The sequence below is a fragment of the Arachis hypogaea genome, chromosome 12, assembly GCF_003086295.3.
Source record: "Arachis hypogaea cultivar Tifrunner chromosome 12, arahy.Tifrunner.gnm2.J5K5, whole genome shotgun sequence".
In the NCBI taxonomy this organism is placed as follows: Eukaryota; Viridiplantae; Streptophyta; class Magnoliopsida; order Fabales; family Fabaceae; genus Arachis; species Arachis hypogaea.
In genome coordinates, this window is record NC_092047.1 from 83291137 (window position 1) to 83308696 (window position 17560).

The 17560-nt window shown below is 36.2% G+C and overlaps 1 protein-coding gene and 1 non-coding gene across 2 annotated transcripts; both read left to right on the forward strand.

The window, feature by feature from the left end:
* The first annotated feature begins 3150 nt into the window (after positions 1-3150).
* LOC112731256 (small nucleolar RNA R71) lies at positions 3151-3254 on the forward strand. Its single transcript, XR_003167043.1, has one exon. It is a non-coding gene; the product is annotated as a small nucleolar RNA R71 (small nucleolar RNA).
* Positions 3255-9967: 6713 nt separating this feature from the next.
* On the forward strand, positions 9968-10498 carry LOC140176772 (uncharacterized). Its single transcript, XM_072208316.1, has one exon. It carries the CDS (start codon positions 9968-9970, stop codon positions 10496-10498), a length of 531 nt encoding a protein of 176 aa, XP_072064417.1.
* The last annotated feature ends 7062 nt before the right edge of the window (positions 10499-17560 follow it).

Consider the following 17560-nt stretch of genomic DNA (forward strand, 5'->3'; position numbering starts at 1 on the left):
TGCTTCAAGAATCATTTTTATGATTTTTCAGATTATCAAATAACATGTCTCCTAGTCATCATTCTTTCAAGAGCCAACATATTTAACATTCTTAAACGACAACTTCAAAAGATATATGCACTGTTCAAGCATACATTCAGAAAACAAGAAGCATTGTCACCACATCAATATAATTAAGCTAAGTTCAAGGATAAATTCGAAACTCATGTACTTCTTGTTCTTTTGAATTAAAACATTTTTCATTTAAGAGAGGTGATGGATTCATAGGACATTTATAACTTTAAGACATAGTTACTAACTACTAATGATCATGTAATGAAGACACAAACACAGATAAGCACATAACATAGAAAACGAAAAACAGGAGAAATAAGAACAAGGAATGAATCCACCTTAGTAATGGTGGCGTTTCCTTCTTGAGGAACCAATGATGTCCTTGAGCTCTTCTATGTCTCTTCCTTGTCTTTGTTGCTCCTCCTTCATTTCTTTTAGATCTTCTCTGATTTCATGAAGGATGATGGAGTGCTCTTGATGTTCCACCCTTAGTTGCTTCCAATAATTGTGTGGAAGAAAATGTATCCCCTGAGGTATCTCAGGGATTTCTTGATTTGCAGTCAAATGTTCTACCACTGAGCTATAGACCCTTGATGGAAGCTTTTGTCTTCCCTTTCCTCTTTCTAGAGGTTTCTCTGGCCTTAGGTGCCATCAATGGTTATGGAAAAAAACAAAAAAGCTATGCTTTTACCACACCAAACTTAGAATGTTGCTCGCTCTCGAGCAAAAGAAGAAAGAATAGAAGAAGAAGAGGATATGGAGGAGATGGATGGCTGTGTGTATTCGGCCATATGGGTGGGATTGGGTGGGGAAGAGATGTTGAATTTTTGAAGGTAAGTAGGTGTATGGGTGTGAGTAGTAAATGGAAGACAGAAGGGATGAGTGTTTATTGGGAATAGAGGATGATTGAGAAGAGAGAAGAGAGTGAGTGAAGGTAGGTGGGGATCCTGTGGGGTCCACAGATCTTAAGGTGTCAAGGCATTTACATCCCTGCACCAATTTAGGCATGCAAAATGCCCTTGCACACAACTCTGGGCATTCAGCGCCAGGTTGGTGCCCATTTTGGGCGTTCAACGCCCCTTTGCTGCCATTTCTGGCGTTGAACGCCAGAACCATGCTTGTTCTGGGCGTTCATCGCCAGGATGCTCCCATTCTGGGCGTTCAGCGCCAGAACTATGCTCTGTTCTGGCGTTTGAACGCCAGACAGATGCTCCTCCAGGGTGTGATTTTTCTTCTGCTGTTTTTGATTCCGTTTTTGATTTTTTTGTTTATTTTGTGACTCCACATGATCATGAACCTAAGAAAATATGAAAAACAATAAAAATAAGAATTAGATAAACATTGGGTTGCCTCCCAACAAGCGCTTCTTTAATGTCAATAGCTTGACAGTGGGCTCTCATGGAGCCTCACAGATGTGCAGAGCTTTGTTGAGACTCTCCAACACCAAACTTAGAGTTTGGATATGGGAGTTCAACACCAAACTTAGAGTTTGGTTGTGGCCTCCCAACACCAAACTTAGAGTTTGACTGTGGGGGCTCTGGTTGACTCTGCCTTGAGAGAAGCTTTTTCTGCTTCCTCTCCATGGTTGCAGAGGGAGATCCTTGAGTTTTAAACACAAGGGAGTCCTCATTCCATTGAAGGATTATTTCACCTCTGTCAACATTAATCACAGCTCTTGCTGTGGCCAGGAAAGGTCTTCCTAGGATGATGGATTCATCCTCTTCCTTTCCAGTATCCAGGACTATGAAATCAGCAGGGATGTAAAGGCCTTCAACCTTTACTAATACGTCCTCTACTTGTCCATAAGCCTGTTTTCTAGAGCTGTCTGCCATCTCTAATGAGATTTTAGCAGCTTGCACCCCATAGATTCCCAGTTTCTCTATTACAGAGAGGGGCATGAGGTTTATTCCTGAACCAAGGTCACACAGAGCTTTAAAGATCATGGTGCCTATGGTACAGGATATTATGAACTTTCCAGGATCCTATCTCTTCTGAGGCAATGTCAGTTGATCCAGATCACTTAGTTCATTGATGAACAAGGGAGGTTCAACTTCCCAAGCATCAATGCCAAATAATTTGGCATTCAGCTTCATGATTGCACCAAGAAACTTGGCAGTTTGCTCTTCAGTGACATCCTCATTCTCTTCAGAAGAAGAATACTCATCAGAGCTCATGAAGGGCCTAAGGAGGTTCAATGGAATCTCTATGGTCTCTAGATGAGCCTCAGAGTCCTTTGGTTCCTCAGAGGGAAGCTCCTTATTGATCACTGGACGTCCCAGGAGGTCCTCCTCCTTGGGATTCACGTCCTCTCCCCTCCTCAGAGGTTCGGCCATGGCGCTTATGTCAATGGCCTTGCACTCTCCTTTTGGGTTTTCTTCTGTATTGCTTGGGAGAGTACTAGGAGGGATTTCAGTGATCCTTTTACTCAGCTGGCCCACTTGTGCTTCCAAGTTTCTAATGGAAGACCTTGTTTCATTCATGAAACTTACAGTGGCCTTAGATAGATCAGAGACTAAATTTGCTAAATTAGAAGCATTTTGTTCAGAGTTCTCTGTCTGTTGCTGAGTTGATGATGGAAAAGGCTTGCTATTGCTAAACCTATTTCTTCCACCATTATTAAAGCCTTGTTGAGGCTTTTGATCCTTCCATGAGAAATTTGGATAATTTCTCCCTGTTGAGTTATAGGTGTTTCCATAAGGTTCACCTAAGTAATTTGCCTCTGCTATTGCAGGGTTCTCATGATCATAAGCTTCTTCTTCAGGAGAAGCCTCTTGAGTACTGTTGGATGTAGCTTGCATTCCATGCAGACTCTGAGAGATCATATTGACTTGCTGAGTCAATATTTTATTCTGAGCCAATATGGCATTCCGAGTATCAACTTCAAGAACTCCCTTCTTCATAGGCGTCCCATTACTCACAGGATTCCTTTCAGAAGTGTACATGAACTGGTTATTAGCAACCATGTCAATGAGTTCTTGAGCTTCTGCAGGCGTTTTCTTTAGGTGAATGGATCCACCTGCAGAAGTGTCCAGTGACATCTTTGATAGCTCAGATAAACCATCATAGAATATATCCAGGATGGTCCATTCTGAAAGTATGTCAGAAGGACACTTTTTGGTCAACTGTTTGTATCTTTCCCAAGCTTCATAGAGGGATTCACCTTCTTTCTGTCTGAAGGTTTGAACATCAGCTCTAAGCTTGCTCAGCTTTTGAGGAGGAAAGTACTTGGCTAAGAAAGCCGTGACTAGCTTATCCCAAGAGTTCAGGCTGTCTTTGGGTTGAGAATTCAACCATAATCTAGCTCTGTCTCTTACAGCAAAAGGGAAAAGCATGAGCCTGTAGACTTCAGGATCTACTCCATTAGTCTTAACAGTATCACATATCTGTAAGAATTCAGTTAAGAACTGAAAAGGATCTTCAGATGGAAGTCCATGAAACTTGCAGTTCTGCTGCATCAGAGAAACTAATTGAGGTTTCAGCTCAAAGTTGTTTGCTCCAATGGCAGGAATGGAGATGCTTCTTCCATGTAAATTGGAATTAGGTGCAGTAAAGTCACCAAGCATCTTCCTTGCATTGTTGTTGGGTTCGGCTGCCATCTCCTTTACTTGTTCGAAATTTTCAATCAAGTTGTCTCTGGATTGTTGTAATTTAGCTTCTCTTAATTTTCTCTTTAGAGTCCTTTCAGGTTCTGGATCAGCTTCAATAAGAATGCCTTTTTCTCTGTCCCTGCTCATAAGAAAGAGAAGAGAAAAAGAAAAGAAGAGGAATCCTCTATGTCACAGTAAAGAGGATCTTTATTGTTAGTAGAAAAGAAGAAGAAGAAATTCGAACACAGATAGAGGAGGGGGTTCGAATTTGGTGATGATGTGAGGAAGAGATGTTAGTAGATGAATAAATAAATAGAATAAGATGAGAGAGAAGGAGGGAATTTTCGAAAATTATTTTTGAAAAGGAGTTAGTGATTTTTGAAAATAGTTTTTGAAAATTGTTAGTATTTTTTTCGAAAATTAAGTTTTAAAAATTAAAATAATAATTAATTAATAAATTAAAAAAGAAATTTTGAAAAAGGGGGAAGATATTTTCGAAAATGAGAGAGAGAGAGAGAGTTAGTTAGGTAGTTTTGAAAAAGTTAAGAAACAAACAAAAAGTTAGTTAGTTAGTTGAAGCAAATTTTGAAAAGATAGGAAGTTAGGAAGTTAGAGAAGATATTTTGAAATCAAATTTTTTTAAAAAGATAAGATAAGAAGATATTTTTGAAAAGATATGATAGGAATTAGTTTTGAAAAAGATTTGATTTTTAAAATCTCAATTAATGACTTGAATCATAAGAATTCATAAGATATGATTCTAGAACTTAAAGTTTGAATCTTTCTTAACAAGCAAGTAACAAACTTCAAATTTTTGAATCAAAACATTAATTGTTTATGTTATTTTCGAAAATTTAATACAAAAATAAGAAAAAGATTTTTGAAAAATATTTTTGAAATTTTTGAAAATAACTAAGAATTTTGAAAAAGATTTGATTTTTGAAAAAGATAAGATTTTCAAATTGAAAATTTGATTTGACTTATGAGAAACAATTTGATTTTTAAAAATTTTTGAAAAAGTCAACTCAATTTTCGAATTTGATGAGAGAAAAAGGGAAAGATATTTTTTTGATTTTTGAATTTTTATGATGCAAGAGAAAAACAAGAAAAATGATGCAATGCATGAAATTTTTAGATCAAAACAATGAATGCATGCAAGAATGCTATGAATGTCAAGATGAACACCAAGAACACTTTGAATGCCAAGATGAACATCATAGACACAATTTTGAAAAACTTTTAATGCAAAGAAAACATGCAAGACACCAAACTTAGAATTCTTTAATGCTTACGCACTAAGAATTCAGGAATGCATATGATAAACATGAAAAGACACAAAACAAAAAATCATCAAGATCAAATAAGAAGACTTACCAAGAACAACTTGAAGATCATGAAGAACACTATGAATGCATGAAATTTTTGAAAAATGCTAGATGCATATGCAATTGACACCAAACTTATGATATGACTCAAGACTCAAACAAGAAACAGAAAAATATTTTTGATTTTTATAATTTTCTAAATTTTTTTGGATTTTTTTCGAAAATTATATGAAAAAGAAAAAGAAAAATTAAGGATTCCAAAATTTTTAACATGAATTCCAGGAATCTTGCATTCTTAGTCTAAAGCTTCAGTCCAGGAATTAGACATGGCTCACTAGCCAGCCAAGCTTTCAAAGAAAGCTCCAGTCCAAAACACTAGACATGGCCAATGGCCAGCCAAGCTTCAGCATTTAACATCAGAGTATATTGATCTTTATAGCAAATTGCTGCTCATCATTTACCAAGTATGTAACTTACCTCTGATGGTTTGGAAGCCTCAGTCCAAAAGAATTTAGACATGGCTTTGCAGCCAGCCAGGCTTCACATGCTCCATGAAACACTAGAATTCATTCTTAAAAATCTTGAATAAAATTAATATTTTTGAAAACAAATTTTTTTTTTCGAAAACAAGTGAGAAAATTTTGAAATATTTTTTTGAAAAGAAAACAAAAAGAAAATTACCTAATCTGAGCAACAAGATGAACCGTCAGTTGTCCAAACTCAAACAATCCCCGGCAACAGCGCCAAAAACTTGGTGCACGAAATTGTGATACATATCCATGGCTTCAAAGGCCTGGTACTCTGATCTAGTTTTATTGTCTGTCACAACTTCGATACAACTAACCAGCAAGTGCACTGGGTCGTCCAAGTAATACCTTACGTGAGTAAGGGTCGAATCCCACGGAGATTGTTGGTATGAAGCAAGCTATGGTCACCTTGTAAATCTCAGTCAGGCGGATATAAAACAGTTATGTGGTTTTCGAATATTAATTAATAAAATAGGGATAGAAATACTTATGTAATTCATTGGTAGGAATTTCAGATAAGCGAATGGAGATGCTTTCGTTCCTCTGAACCTCTGCTTTCCTGCTATCTTTATCCAATCAGTCTTACTCCTTTCCATGGCTGGCTTTATGCAAGGGCATCACCGTTGTCAGTGGCTACATCCCCTCCTCTCAGTGAATAATATGCTCACGCACCCTGTCACGGCACGGCTATTCATCTGTCGGTTCCCGATCATGCTGGAATAGGATTCACCCTCCTTTTGCGTCTGTCACTAACGCCCAACAATCGCGAGTTTGAAGCTCGTCACAGTCATTCAATCATTGAATCCTACTCAGAATACCACAGACAAGGTTTAGACCTTCCGGATTCTCTTGAATGCCGCCATCATTCTAGCTTACGCCACGAAGATTCTGGTTAGGAGATCTAAGAGATACTCATTCTAGCTTAATTCATGTAGAACAGAAGTGTTTGTCAGGCACGCGTTCATAAGGGAGAAGGATGATGAGCGTCACACATAATCATCACCTTCATCACGTTCTTGGGTGCGAATGGATATCTTAGAAGCGAAATAAGATGAATTGAATAGAAAACAGTAGTACTTTGCATTAATCTTTGAGGAACAGCAGAGCTCCACACCTTAATCTATGGAGTGTAGAAACTCTACCGTTGAAAATACATAAGTGGAAGTCCAGGCATGGCCGAGATGGCCAGCCCCCTAAAACGTGATCAAAGGATCATAAGGTAATCCAAAGATCCAAAGATGATCAAAAGATGTCTAATACAATAGTAAGAGGTCCTATTTATAATAAACTAGTCACTAGGGTTTACATGAGTAAGTAATTGATGAATAAATCCACTTCCGGGGCCCACTTGGTGTGTGTTTGGGCTGAGCCTGAGTGTTGCACGTGCAGAGGCCATTTGTGGAGTTGAACGCTTACCTAGTGACATATTTTTTAGCTTTGTAAAGCTTTGTGGACCATACTTGCTATGTGATTGATTTTAATTTCTCTCTTCTTTTTCCTAAGTTCCATAGCACCCATGTGTTCCACCTCTATGTCACTTAGGTGTTGCAAACAAACTTTAATATGTGTCATTGTTTGAGGTGTGAGTTCTATATTTCATTTGGTTCATTAAGTTTACTTACACACCAATCAATGCCTATTCATTATCTAATTCACAATTGCTTGATTAACTACTTGAATGCTTTTATGCTTCTTCATTGCTTGTTTGGTTGTCTTAACCTACAAGTTCTCTTTGAAGTATCTCAAGCACACTAGAATGAGTGAAGTGCACCCTTCTTTTATGTAATTATGACATAGCTCTCTATGCTAGTGTGTGTGTTCTAAACCGCATGCAACTTAGAACTCACACACTATTCTTCCTTAATGTCACACTAATTCACTCATTCCATTCTAATGGTCCTTACCTCATTCCAACAATATATGATTCCTTGCTTTTGCATTTTCTCATCTTACTGTTCTATTTTCTATTTTTCAAGGGTGAGTCATCATAAGCTAAAACGGAAGCGGGAGAAAGAACATGCAGCAACCAGTTGATCCACCAGCTGAAGGTGGCAATCCAGAAAGTCGCCGTACCCTCTTGCTCATCTTTGAATGCACCAAGGACGGTGCAAACTTTTAATTGTGGGGAGGTCGTCCAACCGATCGGCTATTTTTGGGTGACAAATTTCTAACCCCAACACTTTTCACATTTCATTTTTAGGTCTTTTAGAATTTTTAGTTGCATTTTCTTAGTTTGGATATATATAATAAGCTTAGTCAAAATAATAAAATTTTCCAAGGAATTTATCTATAGGGCACCCTAATTGATTTGAAAAAAAAAAAACATTTTAGAACTTGCTTGAACTATATATTGTGGAACTTATTTTTGAGCTAAGAACACATAAGCATGTGAGTTTTGAGCCTAATTGTGTGGTTACATCATATAACCACTATTTTCCTTCTTGTGTGTATTATTCTCTTTTCATGATTGCAATCTTCGATTTGTTTGATTCTTTATGTCCATTATTTTGTATATACATGCATTTATATGATTGAGGCCATTGTTTCAAATAGCTCACTTACCCAAATAGCCTACCTTTTATCTTCCATTGTTAGCCAACTTTGAGCCTATGCTAAACCCTTTTTGTTCTTAATTTTAGCACACTACAAGCCTTTAAGCAAAAAATAATAAATGTCCTTTGTTTGGATCTTTGATTAGTTTAGTCTAGTGAGAGTGTTTATCATTTAATTGTGGGAGAGTTGGGAACATTGGGTAGGGATAAAGTGTATTTTTGTATTTTTATTGAAAATTTTGGGAATTAGGTACACACTCATGTATTAAATGTTTAAACCATATGCATTGGTACCTTTGAATATAATTCATCAAAAAGAAAAAGATAAAAACAAAAGAAAAAAAAAGAAAAAAAGAAAAAATAAATAAAAAGAAAAAAAGAAAAAGGAACCAATAAAAAGGGGACAAAATGCCCCAAAGTGAAGTTCAATAATAATCAATGCATATGGGTTGTGATAAAAAAGAGAATGCATGAGTGTGAAAAAATGAAGAATGGATAGTTAGGTTTGCTTTAAATAGTATAGGTTGTCATAGGTTAGGTGGAAAGCTTAGGTTAATCAAAGATTCCACCTGACCAAATACAATCCTATTTTGACCCTAGCCCCATTACAACCTTATGAAAAGCCCTCATGTTATTTGTATGCATGCATTGAATAATTGTTTATTGTTAGATGAAAAACAAATCTTAGAAAGCATGATTGGAGGAGAATTGAGTGAATCAACCCTATACGCTTGAGCGACTAGAGCGGATACACATCTGGTGAGGGTTTGATCGCTCAATTACATGTTTTCACCTATGATCATCTCCTTTGTTGCAAGTTTGTAAAATCTTTTTAATAACTCAATTCAATTGTGGGTTTGACTTGGTTGTTAATACCTTTAGCCCTTGTGTTCATATATGTATTTTTGGGAATTGATTTATTTTGACCAAGTAGTGCATGCATTTAGATAGATTGCATGTAGATAGGTTGCATATAAATAGTTTTCATTGAATAAATGTCGATACCCTTTGTCTCTTTCTTGAGTTTAGCATGAGGACATGCTTGGTTTAAGTGTGGGGAGGTTTGATAAACCCCAATTTTGTGGTTTATCTTGTGCTTAATTTAGGGAATTTTATCAACTTATTTTTAATGCAATTTTATGTTTTCATGTTATTGATGTTTATTTGAGTTGTTAGTGTTAATTTCTTGCATTTGGTAGTAGTAGATTTTATTATTCTTGCAATTTTATCATGCTTTCCTTTTATTCCTTCCAAGTGTTTGACAAAATGCTTGGCTTAGGTTTAGAGTAGTTTTTGAGCATTATTGGCTTGGAAAGAGAAATTAGGCAATCTTGGGTCATTAATACCCAACTTATGTTGGTGATCTAGGGTTGTTAGTTAATATTGTTTCCATTGACTCTAATCTCTTGCTAATTCAATTAGTAAGTTGATTAGGACTTTTGGATTGAGATTAACTAGTCTTATTTGACTTTCTCTCATGTGAAGATAACATTGTACCTTCTTCCAATGTTGGAGATGACTAAATAGGATTATCTCTTGTTAAGTATTGTATGATAATTAATGACTAGGATAGAAAGTCTATATTCTCAATCTTTGCCATGAATGCCTCTCTTTATTACTTGCTTTCTTTAATTGTTTGCTTAATTTTTTTGCCATTTAATTTCTTGTCCCCTTGTTTGCAAACTACCCCTTGGATACCATAACCAATAATGTGCATACCTCACTGCAATTCTTTTGAGAGACGACCCGAGATCTAATACTCTCGGTATTTTTATTGGTTTGCACTCGTGACAAATAAGTTAAACTTTGATTGAGCATTACTTGTCGGTTTGGAACTATACTTGCAACGAAGTTATTTCTCTTTTACTAAGAAATTCTAAGCCAACGGTAACGCTCTTTCAGCATGCCTTACCTTAATCTTGATGGTATTATTGGAGTTATTTGAAAAATTGGATAACACGACTACTGAGCAGAAAAGAGTATTTGACGTTATAATTGATGCTGTCAATAATTCTACGGGAGGATTCTACTTTGTTTATGGTTATGGTAGAATAGGTAAGACATATATGGACAAGGCACTTTCAGTTGCTATACGTAGCAGCTGGGAGATTGTTCTAAACATTGCATCAAGTGGAATAGCTTCTCTTTTGCTTCCAAATAGGTGTATGGCTCATTCAATGTTTAAGATACCCTTGGACTTGAATGAGGACTCCATTTGCTATATAAAACAAGGGACTCCATTGGCAAAATTGGTTTGCAAAGCTAAGCCCATAGTTTGGGACAGAGCGCCAATGCTGAACAAGTTGTGTTACGAAACTTTAGATAAATCTTTGAGGGACATTCTTAGGTTTGAGCCTTATTATAATGTGGATTTACCGTTTGGGAAAAAGGTTGTTGTGTTAGGTGGTGACTTTAGACAAATATTTCCTGTTATTCCAATTGGCTCACGTTAGGACATTGCACATGCATTAATCAACTCATCCTATTTGTAGAATTATTGTCATGTTCTTAGGCTAACATCAAAAATGCTAATTCATGATATACTCGATGCATTTGAAATGTTGGTTAATTTTTCTTACCTGAACCTTTTGGGTAATATTAGCTACGCATCATTTTTCAAGGATAGGTCCATCTTGGCTCTCACATTAGAAGTGGTGAATGAGATCAACAACTACATCATGCAACTATTACAAGGGGTTGAAAAAACCTATCTTAGCTCTGATACGTTGTGTTTCAATGAGGGCAACATGGAATCCGAGTTAGAAACTTTAACACCGGATATCCTAACGAACGGATTTTCGTTGGTAAAGAATTCACAATAAATTCTCGTTGCTAGTATAGTTTCTAAACCAACAAAGAATCCTTCCGTACAAAAACTTGTTTGTCACTAAAGCAAACCCAATAAAAATATAAACCGAAGTATTTAAACCTCGGGTCGTCTCTCAAGGAATTGCAGGGAGGTGTAGTTATTATTGGTTATGGGATTGTATCTTTTTGGGTTTTGAATAATGAACAGGGAAAAGTAAATTGCAAGAATTAAAATAATAACTAATAAAGCTCTTAGCAAGGTATGAGAACTGGACGTCCTATCCTAGTTATCGTTATCAATTGTGATGAGAATTGTTCATTGCTCCCACTTAGTTAACCCTTACTAAATAAAGGAAAGTCAAGTGAACTAATCAATTTAATTGCTCAAGTCTTAGTCAACTCCTAAGGAAAGACTAGCTTTAGAGGGATCCAAACTAACTAGCAAATTCCAATTATCAATCAACAAGGAGTTTGATAACTCAAGTGTCTCCAGTTAATCAATTCAAGCGAAGAATGTAAAAAGCTAAATTAAAATCATAAATCTGAAATACTTCAAATTTCATTAATATAGAAAATCAAATCTAACATGAAGAGTTCATAAACCAAATTGTCAACATAAAGTAATCAATCAAAGGGAATAAATAAACTAGAAAGCTAAGACAAATAAAAGTAGAAGAGAAACTAAATTAAAGGAACATTGAACCTGGAATTGAGAAGAAGTAATCCTAAAACTAAGAAAAATCCTAAATCCTAAAACCTAGAGAGAGGAAAGAGCCTCTCTCTCTAGAAACTACATCTAAAACCTAAATTGTGAATAATGAGAAGTGTCTCCTGAATGTCACCTTGATTCCCCCACTTTGTAGCCTCTAATCTGTATTTTCTGGGCCAAGAACTGGGTCAAAAACAGTCCAGAAATTGACCCCAGCAATTTCTGATACGTCCAGCACGTGGCTCTGTCACGTGTACGCGTCATCCACGCGTACGCATGGATTGAATTTTTGCCAGGTCACGCGTACGCGTGATCCACGCGTGTGCATCACCTAACAGCGTGGAAACTATGGCAAATTATATATCGTTTCGAAGCCCCAAATGTTAGCTTTCCAACGCAACTAAAACCACCTCATTTGGATCTCTGTAGCTCAAGTTATGGTCGATTTAGTACCAAGAGGTCAGGTTGGACAGCTTTAGCAATTCCTTCAATTTCTTGTATTCCTTCCACTTTTGCATGCTTCCTTTCCATCCTCTAAGCCATTCCTGTGCTATAAAGCTTGAAAACACTAATCACATAGATCACATCATCGAATGGTATAAAGAGGGATTAAAATACACAAATTAAAGGTTTAGGAAGCAAGTTTTTAATCATAGAGTAGAATTGGGAAGGAATTGTAAAAACCATGCAATTTATATGAATAAGTATGCAAAGACTTGATAAAACCACTCAATTAAGCACATGATAAACCATAAAATAGTAGTTTATCACATCCTCAATGCTATTAACTGTTCAGGATTGCCCCGCATGAACTATCACTGAAGGAAGGTGTAGCCATAATGCTTCTATGCAATATTGATCAATCAAACGGTTTATGCAACAACACAAGCTTACATGTCAGAAGATTAGATAATCATGTTATTGAGTGCCTGACATTGACTGGTGATAGAGCAAGAAACGTCGCTCTTATACCACGAATGAACATGATTCCAAATAATCAGACTCTTCTATTCAGGTTTCAGCAAAGACAATTTTCTATCATCATTTCCTTTGCAATAACTATTAATAAATCTCGGGAAAAACACTTAGTATAGTGAGATTGTACCTTTCGAGACCGGTTTTTACTTATGGCCAACTATATGTTGCTCTATCCAGAGTTAGGTCTAAGGAAGGACTCATAATCTTACTTCAGAACAATCCGTGCTCTTTATTAAATGCCACAATAAATGTCATGTATAGGAAACTTTTTCAAAACAATTCTGCTAGGGAACCAAGATGGGGTCCAGTCAATTTCTGCCAATTCTTATTGGGCTAGACCCAAAGCCAACGACAACAAAAAATCATCCCTCCATTACCCCCTATCCTAACTCAGAATTACATTTCACTATTTCACCTTTCCTTCTTTTACCACTGCTGTTCATCTTCTTTCCCTCTATACCCATCGATAAACCTCCCTCAAACGGCGAAATGCTGCTGACCTCCTTTTCACACTAGCTCCGTCATCTTCAACAGCACTGCTCAGTGCCATCTCCATCTCCCAACTCGACGACGTCGCCACTACATGCGAGGATGCTGTCGTCGTCAACAGTGAGTCTCATGGCTTCCTCCACTGGTTCGAACTCTGGTCAGCGTCACCACCGCAGACTCGTCATCTTCCCAAACTCGCGTCATCGTGCTGCCACCTTTAACCTTCCACCGTGCCGCATCAAGTCTGCCACTGCCTCCACGATGAGCCGAGACATCTCCTCCTTTTCCGTTGCGCACTGCTGCTCATCATTCACCACATTGGTTAGTTTAATTTTTTCGAATTGAAATTGGGTTTGAATGTAAAAAGGATGTTCATTTTAATTAATAGGTGGATAGTTCTTTTCGCATTAAATTGGATGTTACATTTTATCATTTTATCATGAAGAGATAGTCTTCAGATGATCGCGGTTGTTACTTTTTGGCTTAGATTGATGTTTCATTTTTTCTTGTACATGGATGTTTCCCAAAATTAATTTTTCAAGTTCATCTTAAAGGTAAACGGATGTTGCTTTTTTTGGATGTCTCTCTTAAATCGTTGTAGAGGTTTGTATTGATTATATGATTTGAACCGAATTTTACACGTTACTGGTTCTGCCTGAATTGTTGAATTCTGCATTGACATACTCCGCTGGGTTCTTTTTTATGTGGTTTGGGAGTTAGGAAAAAAATTAGTTTAAATTTTCTTGAATTGAAGTTGGGTTTGAGTGTAGTTATTTAAACATGGTGCAAGGGTGAAATTTTTCCTAATTTGTTAGATGTTTCTTATCAACTAAAACGGATGTTTGACGAAGGAAAAATGTCGGTAAAGAATTTTTTAATAAAATCGCGTTGCAAATATATATCTAACCCGACAATTAAACCTCAATCAACATTTAATTTGTTTGTTACTTAAGCAAACCCAATAAAATTAACCGAAGTATTTAAACCTCGGGTCATCTCTCAAAGGAATTGCAAGAAAGTGTAGCTTATTATTAGCTATGAGGTATATTTTGGGGATTTTGTAATAAGAAACAAGAAAGTAAAATGGCAAGAAAATAAACTAATAACTAAGAAAGCTCTTAGCAAGGAAAGAGAATTAGAAGTCATATCTTCATTATCGTCGTCAATTGTGATGGTAAATATAAATTGCCTTCACTTTGTTAACCTCTAACCAATGAAGGAAAGTCAAGTGCTTACAATCAACTTGAGTTCACAAGTCCTAATCAAAGACTAGATTTAGTGAAGTTCAAGCTAACCGGTAATCTTCAATTACCAATCAACAAAAGACTTTGACAATTCAAGAATCTCCAAATCATCAACCCAAGCCAAGAACACAAAAATCTATTTTAAAATCTGCCAAGTATTTTATCAAACACTTGGAAGGCACAAAATAAAAGCATAGAAAATTAACAAGAAAGAGTAGAATCTAAGACTAACAATTGCAAGGAATCAATAACCAACAATTAAAGGAATTAGTCGTAACCATGAAATACTTCAAATTGCATTAATAGGGAATTAAATCTAACAAGAAGAGTTCATAAACTAAATTGGAAAAATAAAGAAATCAACAAGAGGAGATAAACTAAGATAACAATAGAAGGGATAGGAGAAACTAAATTAAAGCAAGATGAAAATCTGAATTTAAGAAGAAATAAAACTAAAAGAAATCCTAAAATCCAGAGAGAGGAGAGGCTCTAGAAACCTACATCTAAAACTTAAAGTGTGCGAATGAAAATGAATCCATAATGCCCTTCCATCTCCACTCTGTAGCCTCTTGTCTTCATTTTCGGGCCTGAAACTGGGTCAAAAGCAGCCCAAAAATCGCCCCCAGCGTTTTCCCTTTACTGAGGCACGTGCCACTTGTCACGCGTACGTGTCAGTCACACGCACGCGTCACTTTGATAATTCACTGGCCACTCGTACGCATCAGTCACGCATACACGTTGTTTGGAAAATGGCTTGTTCACGTGTACGCGTCATCCATGCTTACGCGTCAAGACCAGCTTCTCAAATCTTCAAATTCTTGTGTTCCTTCCACTTTTGCATGCTTCCTTTCTATCCTTTAAGCTATTCCTGCCCTATAAACTCTGAAAACACTTAACACACATATCACGACATCGAATGGTAATAAGAAAGGATTAAAAATTAGCCACTTTAAGGCCTAGAAAGCATGTTTTTAATCATAGCACAACATTAGGAAGGGAACTTAAAAACATGCAATTAGATGAATAAGTGTGAGAATAGTTGACAAAGTCCACTCAATTCAATACAAAATAAACCATAAAATAGTGGTTTATCAATCTCCCCACACTTAAACATTAGCATGTCCTCATGCTAAGCTCAAGAGAACCAAAAGAGTGAAGGGAAAATGGTAAGACTTATGCAATGCAACTTATCTATATGAATGCAACTCCATGCTAAATGCTTTTACCTACTTGGTCACAAGTAAATAAATCTTCCAAGAGCGAATATGAACTGGATTCCACTAATTCAAATTTCAAAATAAAGTACAAGTAGACTTGAAAGAAGAAAGCTCGTGAAATCCGAGAACAAAGAATCGAGCATCGAACCCTCACTAGAAGTGCATACACTCTAATCACTCTAGTGTTTGAGGGTCGATTCTCTCAGTTCTCTACTAATCTTGCTTTCTAAGGCTTTCTCTTCTTCTACCAATCAACAAAAATTTAATGCACGAATACATATATCGAGAGGTCTTTTCAAGGGTTGTAATGGGGTTAGAGCCAAGGTAGGAATGTATTTGGTTAAGTGGACTAAAATCTGAATCCTTGATTAACTTAAACTTTCCAGCTAACTTAAAACAATCCATGTAATTACTATGCAAAACCTAACTACCCATTAACTATCTTTTCCACATATTCATACATCCCAAATTTGAGTACAATACATATGCATTGTTACCACAATTTACTTTGGGGCATTTTGTCCCATTTTATTGCTTTCTTTTTTTTTTAATTTTTCTTTTTCTTCTTTTATTTTTTATTTTTTTTCATATGGTGGATGATGATTAATGCACACGATTAAAGTAGTGAATGCATGAACATGCCCTCAACATTCTTTTCATTACCATCAAAATTATAAAATACCCAATTTCCAAACCAAATGTTCCCAAACCCAATTTTTCCACACTTAAATCATGAACACTCTCACTAGTCTAAGCTAACCAAGGGTTCAAATTAAGGATATTCATTGTTTTTCGCTTAGAATTAGTAATGTGCTAAAATAAAGAACAAATGGGATAAAATGGGCTCAACATTGATTTGCAAAGGATGATGAAAGGTTAAGGCCATATGGGTATGTGAGTTATAGTGAAACAAGGGCCTCAATCACATAAGTGCATGCATATATCAAACAATAGAAATATATAATTAAGCAAGACAAAGATCACAGTCTTAGAAAGAACAACAGACACCAAAACAAAATATATTGGTTTATAAAATGCAACCAATCAAATAGGCTCAAAATCTCTCTAGGCTTGTGTGTTCTGGCTCTAAAATCATGTTCCAAAATAAATTTCTTCAAGCAAGCTCAAAAATTTTAATTCAAATTAGTGAAATGCCCTAAAATAGTTTCTTGGAAAAGAAATTATTACTTCAACCCAGTAGTACTTAAATGCAAGCAACTAACTACACATGCAATCTATTATACAATGCAACAACTAATCTAACAAAGAAGATTAAGAATTGGTGTTGGAAAAGGAAGTAGTTACCCACGGAAGTCGGTCTCGACCTTCCCACACTTAAAGATTGCACCGTCCTCGGTGCATGCAAAGACGAGCAAGGTGGATTAGGGTGGGTTGCAACTGATAAGCTCCTTCAAAAGATTGTGCAGAGGGACTTGTTGTTCGCCCCATTTAGAAGCTTTTCCTTTTCTTTCTTGCTGGCCGGCCTGAAAGGGGAGGAAAGATGGAAGATTAAGCCCAAAAATAAAGATATCATAGCAAATAAAATATAGGTGGGGCTAATGCCAAATAAGAGTGGGATTCTTGACTACATGGTAGCTACAACATATAAGTGAGAAAGCAGTATAAGCGAATGACATATCAACAAACACTTGATGCAAGAGTAAAGTCAAAGCATAAGTAAATGACATGAAGAGAACACTCGGAAGCAACAAGGTCAAATAGGAAAGAGTGGGTCATGAAAGACAATATGAGTTCATATCAATGCACAAAGAATGCAAGTGTCACGAAAGATAAGCATTGACCTATAAATATCATCACCCAATAATACAAAACATGTCACGAAGCACCAAAATAACGCAAGAAATATTCAACAGTTAAGTAGGAGAATTCAACACCAATGGAAATATAGTGACCTTAGAAAAGAAAATAAGAACAAGCAGCACATTTAAAAAGCAATAAATGAAGGTATGAAAATGTAATAAACAAAAGAGAATGAAAGAGAATAAAGATGAGAAGTGAAAGGAATGAAGAAGAAGAAAGGTAGAAAGAAAGAAGAAGGAGAGAAGAAAG

Coding starts and splice junctions, on each gene's coding strand:
- LOC140176772 (XM_072208316.1), top strand. CDS start 9,968: ATGGTATTATTGGAGTTATTTGAAAAATTGGATAACACGACTACTGAG.